At 56.1% G+C, this 7,286-nt stretch overlaps 1 protein-coding gene across 2 annotated transcripts in view; it reads left to right on the top strand.

The window, feature by feature from the left end:
* Positions 1-4,851, top strand: part of DDB1 (damage-specific DNA binding protein 1, 127kDa) — a 16,789-nt gene extending 11,938 nt beyond the window's left edge. Inside the window, exons 19-27 of one of the 2 annotated variants that reach the window (XM_010564256.1) lie at positions 338-461; positions 825-989; positions 1,418-1,512; positions 1,675-1,845; positions 2,552-2,661; positions 2,875-3,044; positions 3,389-3,491; positions 3,883-4,006; positions 4,190-4,851. In XM_010564256.1, the coding sequence (XP_010562558.1) occupies positions 338-461; positions 825-989; positions 1,418-1,512; positions 1,675-1,845; positions 2,552-2,661; positions 2,875-3,044; positions 3,389-3,491; positions 3,883-4,006; positions 4,190-4,273 (1,146 nt within the window). In that variant the 3' untranslated portion in view covers positions 4,274-4,851. Of the gene's footprint in view, positions 1-337; positions 462-824; positions 990-1,417; positions 1,513-1,674; positions 1,846-2,551; positions 2,662-2,874; positions 3,045-3,388; positions 4,007-4,189 lie in introns of those variants that run through there. The other variant, XM_010564255.1, reaches the window with a different exon arrangement.
* Positions 4,852-7,286: the final 2,435 nt, after the last annotated feature.

The following is a 7,286-nucleotide window of genomic DNA, read 5'->3' as shown; positions in this document are numbered from 1 at the left end:
TTTTTGGGTGCTACTCCTTCGGTCTCCCATGCAGGCTTCTGTTTGGTCTTAAGTGGTTTCCTTCTCCCGAGGATGCAGGCACAAGTCCCCTTCAGGCAGTAGCTGTGATGGAAGCTACAACACTGCATAAACTCTTTTATTAATGCTGTTGCTCAGCAGTGCATGTCGCACATCTCTGCTGGTGCAGGGAGTGTGTCCCTTTACTCAGGCCCAGGGAGCTCCTTGTTCACCTTCTCCCCTGTTCGTTCTTCTGGTCCCCGGTTGCCTCAGCCCATGTGGATCAGTGTGAGGACATGCCGAGTAGCACAAGGATGTGACTGATCTTATTGTGTCTTAGGCCCTGTCCAGCAGTGTGAGCACCAGCAAGCTGTTCTCCAGCAGCACAGCACCGCACGAAACGTCCTTCGGAGAGGAGGTAGAGGTGCACAACCTGCTCATCATAGATCAGCACACCTTCGAAGGTACCAGTCCCAAATGCTGGCCATACCCTAGTCCAGTTTTCTCCTCCAGGACAAGCCCGTCAGTGTGTGGCTGAGACTGGTGATCTCCAAAGACTTGAGAAGATCTGTGATCTTGCATGTTTCCTTCAGTCAAAGCATTTTTTTCCTGGAGGAGCGTCAGCCATAGGGCATAGGTTTAAGGCGTAGTGGTTTTTGATGGCACAAGGTAGTGGTGGGGAATAGAGAGGGGCATCTCCAGGCAGCCATCTTGGACATGTTTTAAGTTTTCAGCTGCTCCTAGCAAGCTGTTCTGCCCACATGCAGAGGTGCTGCCTTCTGAGACCCGGGGGACCCAGTTGTTTCTGCCTTTCCCTCTTTGCACAGTGCTTCACGCTCACCAGTTTCTGCAAAATGAGTACGCCCTCAGCCTGGTCTCCTGCAAGCTTGGCAAGGATCCAAACACCTATTTCATCGTGGGCACTGCCATGGTATATCCTGAGGAGGCAGAGCCTAAACAGGGCCGCATCGTTGTCTTCCACTACTCTGACGGTAAGAGCAAGGACTTCTCGCATGGCCAAGTCCAGCTGCTTGCGGGAGATCAGAGATGAGCTCCTCAGGCCCAAGAGACCTCACGTTTCAGTAGCAGGCAGAGAGTATTTCCCAAGGAGCCTGCTGTCAGTTGCCCACAGACAGGATCTGTAGGTGCTGTCACTCCGCTGCAGGCTATCACAGCGTGTTCCCTTTCCCCCCATCTCCTAGAGAAGCCCAAGAATCCCTCACCAGAACTGGATTCTGGGATTTGCTTTCTGTGTGCCTGCTCCTGCTGTCATGTCACTCTTGTGTTACTTGCCCACAGATCCTCTGAGAGAGTTTCTAGGGGGACCAATGTTGATTAGAGCAGCTTGTCTGAATCCCCTTGGCTTGTCACCCTTGGGATTGCAGGGCGAATAACCGGGCGATGCATGGGTTTATTCCAGGGAAGCTGCAGAGCCTGGCTGAGAAGGAGGTCAAAGGGGCTGTGTATTCCATGGTGGAGTTCAATGGGAAGCTGTTAGCCAGCATCAACAGCACGGTAGGGCTCTTGCAAGTCCCTGGCTTGTTTTGGGAGCGCATTTCAGAGCTGGAAGCTGCTCCAGCTGTATGGATGTCAGCCACGTCCCTGATCTCTGTTGGGGAGTGTGTCCTGGCTGGCGTGTCTGTCCGTGCTGGCTCAGAGCTGTGTCCCTTCCTTCAGGTGCGCCTGTATGAGTGGACAGCAGAGAAAGAGCTGCGCACAGAGTGCAACCATTACAACAACATCATGGCGCTCTACCTGAAAACCAAGGGAGACTTCATCCTTGTGGGAGATCTGATGCGGTCTGTCCTTCTCCTTGCGTACAAACCCATGGAGGGAAACTTCGAGGAGGTATCAATGCTGTTAAATAGTCTTGGTCGAAGGCATGCTGGGAGCCCATGCTGCCTCTTCCTATAGGCTCAGGGCAGGGGGAACAGTGTTTAAGGTGATAAAAGAAGGAGCCTGGCTCGTCCCACTGCGCTAGCCCTTTGAAGACAAGGCTGTAGGGCTGTGCAATGAGAGCAGTGTCACCTGGACATGGTTTTAGACAGATTGCTGTGGTTTCTGGAGGGACAGATCCCCGGGCTTCCAGGAAACTGGGCAATGAATCAGCAGCCTTGAGAAGAGCAGGCTTTGGGTGCATGATTGCTGCCTGCCAGGGGTGGGGAGCTGCCATCTGGACTGCCTGTTGTACAGTTAGAATGGCTTAGTGCGACTGTAGCTGCATCTCTGTCAGCAAATGCAGCGTAAGCTGGGGGAAGGACCAGGCACTGAGACGGTCTGTGCATTTAAATTGTTAGAATGGCTGTGGGTATGGCTTTGGCACGGGCTGGTCTGCCTTTGCCCAGGGAGTGCCCTGGCATTGTCCAAGTGCTGCTCGGGCCAGGGCTGTCTCCAGAAGGCGCTTGGTGCATTTCGCGCTCAGCTGCTTCATCTAGCAGAGAGGGACAGACTGGATCCCACCTTGTTCCTGAATGTTGGTGTTGGGTGGAATGAAGATGCTGGATCACAGGACAGGCCATCTGGGCACACTGTGTCTCCTCTTGTCCCCTTCCAGATTGCCCGGGACTTCAATCCGAACTGGATGAGCGCTGTGGAGATCTTAGACGATGACAACTTCTTGGGAGCAGAGAATGCTTTCAATTTGTTTGTGTGCCAGAAGGACAGGTGAGCTGGCTGTGAGGGGAATGTGGCAATGTGTGACGGGTGGGATGGGGTGATAGGACCTTCTGGTCTCCTCCACATTACAGCTACAGAAGCACGTGTGTCAGGCAGGAAAGCTGGGAGGAGCGTGCCCAGCTCTGAGGAGCAGCGAGGTGGGAGCAGGGGAGGCTTTTGTGTCACCCCAGCACAGACTGAGCAGGGTGCTTTGGATTTCAGTGCGGCCACGACTGATGAGGAGCGTCAGCACTTGCAGGAGGTGGGATTATCCCACCTGGGAGAGTTCGTCAATGTTTTCTGTCATGGGTCTCTGGTCATGCAGAACCTGGGTGAGACCTCCACACCAACACAGGGCTCCGTTCTCTTCGGCACAGTCAACGGCATGATTGGTAAGGGTCAAAGTTCCCCAGCCTGAGTGGGAGGGTAACAGGTGCGCTTCCCTGCTGCTGAACCTGGGATGGGGTTTCCTCACGTCTCCGTTCTTCTCTGTTCCCCAGTCGAGTGACACTCTGTGCCGTACCCCCCTCAGAAACCTGCTTTTCTCTCTGGATTGCTTCCAGGAGAGGAAAGTGCTCTGGCTTGCTTTGAAAATCCTTCCTTGTCCCAGCCCTCCCAGGCACCAGCTTCCAGCACAGCTCCAGTCCTGGCAGCCAGTCGATCCCTGCCTGCTGGGAGCTGCTGGGATGCCCTGGGGTGAGCCCTGAACCTTTGTCTCTTGTTTTGCCCTTTGCAGGACTGGTGACCTCGCTGTCAGAGAGCTGGTACAACCTCCTCCTGGACATGCAGAATAGGCTGAATAAAGTCATCAAGAGCGTGGGCAAGATTGAGCACTCCTTATATCCTTTTGCAGTTCAGTCAGGAGCCTGTGCCAGTCAATGCTGGGGCCTGGCTTGTGAATTTGGCCTGAGCCAGGCATCGGGGGGAGGTGTTGGTGGTTTATCTCTGTTAGGACACTCTGGTGGGAGTGTACATCAGTTGGAGAGGGTGGGAGTGTGTTTGCCAGGTGCCCAGGGCTTTGTGCTTGCAGAGAAGGTGCCTGCAGTAGAGAGGAGTCTATCTTGGAGGGTTTGAGGATGAATGTGGCTTTGTGGTAGCCCTAAAAATGTGGCCCAAATTCTGTGATCCTCTCGACGGAGCATCGTCGGTCTGTCTGGGGCAGCTGCTGTGTGCACCCGTAGTCAGGGGCTGGTGTTACTCCGTGTGGATTTGGCTCCTTGATGGTGGCACCTGGAGATCGTTTCACACCGAGCGCAAGACAGAACCGGCTACAGGGTTCATTGATGGTGACCTGATTGAAAGCTTCCTAGACATCAGCAGGCCCAAGATGCAGGAGGTGGTGGCAAACTTGCAGGTGAGAGGGGTGATGTGAGCTTAGGCCCTTCAAAATTAGCAGTAGAGACCCTGCTCAGGAATCCAGGCTGCAGTAAATCAGCAAATCCTAAATGCATGCCTTCCTACAAGGCGATGGTCTGGGAGAGTTCTTTGGCACCTGCTGATGTCTCCATGCTCTTGACGCCTTTTTCTCTCCTTGCAGATTGATGATGGCAGCGGCATGAAGAGGGAGGCCACCGTAGACGACCTGATAAAGATCGTGGAGGAGCTGACCCGGATCCATTAGCAGGATTCGGGGTCGTTCCCTAGCACCTTCCTCCACATAGAGCAAGGGATTCTTTTCCCCACCTGCAGCTTGGGGACCCCCGGCCAGCTGCACTGAACACGAGCGGTGGTGGCCCTTGCTCGAGGGGACGTGGGGGAAGGAGTCTCTGAAGGGGAGCCAGCTTGCTAGGGATTTGGGGGGGGTGGTGGTCAGGCACCACGTCATCGCCTGCTTGGATTCATAAATCCTGCGGACTCGGCTGCTGACCCAGAACTGGGCTTCACTGGTCGCTCTTGTTGGGTGACCGACCGGTAGCGTTTGGCTGATGCGGTGCCCTTGCCTGGATTCACTCTTCACTGTTGTCTATTTCTTTTTTTTTTTTTTTTTTTTTTTGCTTTTGGTTTCGTTTTTGATTCTTTTTGATTCGTTGTGGTTTTTTTGGAAGAGGAAGCAAAGCTGCCTCTAGGGTGAGGGCGAGGGCTGGAGGAGTCATCTGGGCCTGGGGAGACCTGCGGGCGCTGGGGGGGAGGATTTCTCTACGTCTGGGTGACGAAGTGGAGCGGGACAGCGCACTCCTCTCTCTCCACAGGATCTGCGGCTCACTCAGGGAGGGAAGCTCTGGGAAGCTCAATCAGTTGTTGGTTTCTGAGTTTTACCAAATAAAGTAGTCCAAGAGGAAAGGTCTGTCTCCTGGTGCTGAGCTCCTCCTTGTTGTGACTGCAGGGGTGGTACCCGCTCTGCAGAGCTGTGTCCTCGGCCGGCCGGAGAGACCCCCTTTCCCAAGCCAAGGCCGTTTCTGGAGGCATTCCCTACGTTGAAACGCGGTCCTGTGCTTGGTGTTGGCAAGAGCAGTGTGCAGGGCAGCAGGCTCAGCGGATCAAGCCGTAGGTGCTGGGGCATGTGTCTGTTTTCCAGATGCATTTTTACGGCTTTTCTTTGACTTCGAGAAATTTTAGTTGCGCCTCTTGATGTAGCCTAGCGCAAACAGCTCAGCAGCAGCGTTACCGAGTGCCCCTGATAGGGAGGCTCATCCTTTGCCGAATTTTTGAGGAGAACTCAATCGTGTACATCCCTTTGGAAGAAACACATCTCTGCAGCTTGCCTCTCCCCTGCAGCCATCCCTGGAGCGGCGCTTCTTGGCAGCTTGTGGGCCCAGCTTGCGTGGCAGCAGTCACGCAGAACTGAGAGAGGAGATGGTCTACTGACACAGCAGCACTCGCCACCCTCCTGGGACCCCCAGGAGAGCCTGTCCCTGGCAGCGGCCGGCATTAGCCCTGTAGCGGGTGGGAGCCAGAGACCCTTCTCAGACAGCCCTGGCTTTTTCCTTGCGAGCCTCAGGTCTGCTCCAGCAGTCAGCCTGTGTCCCTGCGGAGCTGGGGGATCAGGGATTGATTTTTCAGCCTCTCGTTGCTGCATGGTCCAGCTCTGGCTGCTCGTTACTGATGTTCTCGCTCCCTGCGACCGTGAGCTGAGCCTGGTTGTGTGAGTGACGGGGAGACTCTTCCTCCACTCCACCACCTTCTCCCCCACGGGCAAGAGGGGGACCAAACGCCCCTCTGCTGCTCCCACGGGAGGGCTCAGTGCAGGAGCTGCTTGTGGCTGCAGCTCTCAAGGTCTTCTGCCTGTGCTGCATAGCATACAGATTAATAATTATCCTCCCGGTCCCCATTTGTCTATTTACGCTGTAAATTGGCCAAACCAGGGGCTGCCCCTGGTTCATTGCTGCCCTCGCCTATGGATTGCTGCCAAAATGCACGTGAGGGTGGCTGCCCTCCTCCTCCTCCTCGCAATGCTCACGGCATCGGGGCTTATCCTGGGCCTCTCCGTAGCTTGGCGTCTGCTCTCCTCACCTGAGCCAGCCTGGATCTCACCTGGCACGCGAGCCCCGTCCGTAACCCACCGTATTTAAGATCCCATGAGTCCCCCATGTTCCATCCTGGGCAGGTTTGCATCAGCACAGGTTTTCCTCAAATCCTTCCCTGCAGCAGCAAGAGGTGGACAGTGTCCTCAAAGAGAGCTCGTGCTGAAAGCATCCTCGGGCTCCTGCTAACATCTCTTAACTGTTGGGCAAGCCCTGGTTTCTTCGAGGAGGTCGCAGGGAGAAGGCTATATTTGGGCATGTCTCTGCCCAGAGCGGCTGTTTAGGACTGGGGGAATCGGACTGTGACCCTTTGCGATGAGCCCAGACTGTGTATATTCATGCCGGCTGTGAGCAGACAGCGTTTTTATTAGCTGGGTATTTGGGCTCTGCGTTTCCCTGCCCTGAGCCGCTTGCTTCCCTGGCTTCTCACTGAAATTGGGGGGGGTCCCAGGGAGCACGCCAGCCTACGGAGACTGGCACGCTTGGCTCTGCGCGGCTCCCGTATGCGCTATCCTTCCCCAGCAAAACCGGGGATGCTGGTGCTGATGCGATGCTGGCGGTCTCCCCTTTTTTTTGAGCAAACAACCTCCTGTGGCCGGGTTAGAAACGTTGCTGGCCGGGGCAGGGCTGGGTGTTTATCCCGTGCTGCTGGCCGTGCTCCAGCCATGTTCGTGCAGCCGCCTCCCCAGGCCGGGAGCTGGCAGCCGGGCCTGGGGTCACGTCCCCCCCGGGCAAGGGGCTTCCTTGCTCCCCCCCACGAGCTGTGGCTGTATCAGGGGTCCTGCACCCCTATTGCTGGTGTATGCCCCCCACCCAGCACCCTGTAATTCTTAATTACTAGTGCAGGGGGTCACTGTGCTGGGGGTGATGTTGTGTCCTGCCTAGGGCTGGACTGGGCTGGGTGACCCCAACCCTTGGGCAGGGGGGTAGTTTCAGGGGGAAATCCACACCGGACAGGGAGGTGGAGGCTGCGGGTTGGTCCCTTTTCGGCGAGGCTGCAGGTATTGACCCCATCTCTGCGCTTACCAGGGGCCGGCAGCGCCAGCCCTTTGCTCCCTGGTATAAATCATTTACCTGCCTGCGACCTTCACTTCAGCCCCCAGCCCGGGAAGGGTTGAGGGGCCAGGGTGGTGGGTTTTTTTTTTTGGGGGGGGGGGGGGGGGGGGGGGCCCC

The sequence above is a fragment of the Haliaeetus leucocephalus genome, unplaced genomic scaffold, assembly GCF_000737465.1.
Source record: "Haliaeetus leucocephalus isolate CR32 unplaced genomic scaffold, Haliaeetus_leucocephalus-4.0 Scaffold177, whole genome shotgun sequence".
In the NCBI taxonomy this organism is placed as follows: domain Eukaryota; kingdom Metazoa; phylum Chordata; class Aves; order Accipitriformes; family Accipitridae; genus Haliaeetus; species Haliaeetus leucocephalus.
The sequence above is the reverse complement of the archived record's forward strand: the minus strand, read 5'-3'. Positions and strand labels throughout refer to the sequence as shown.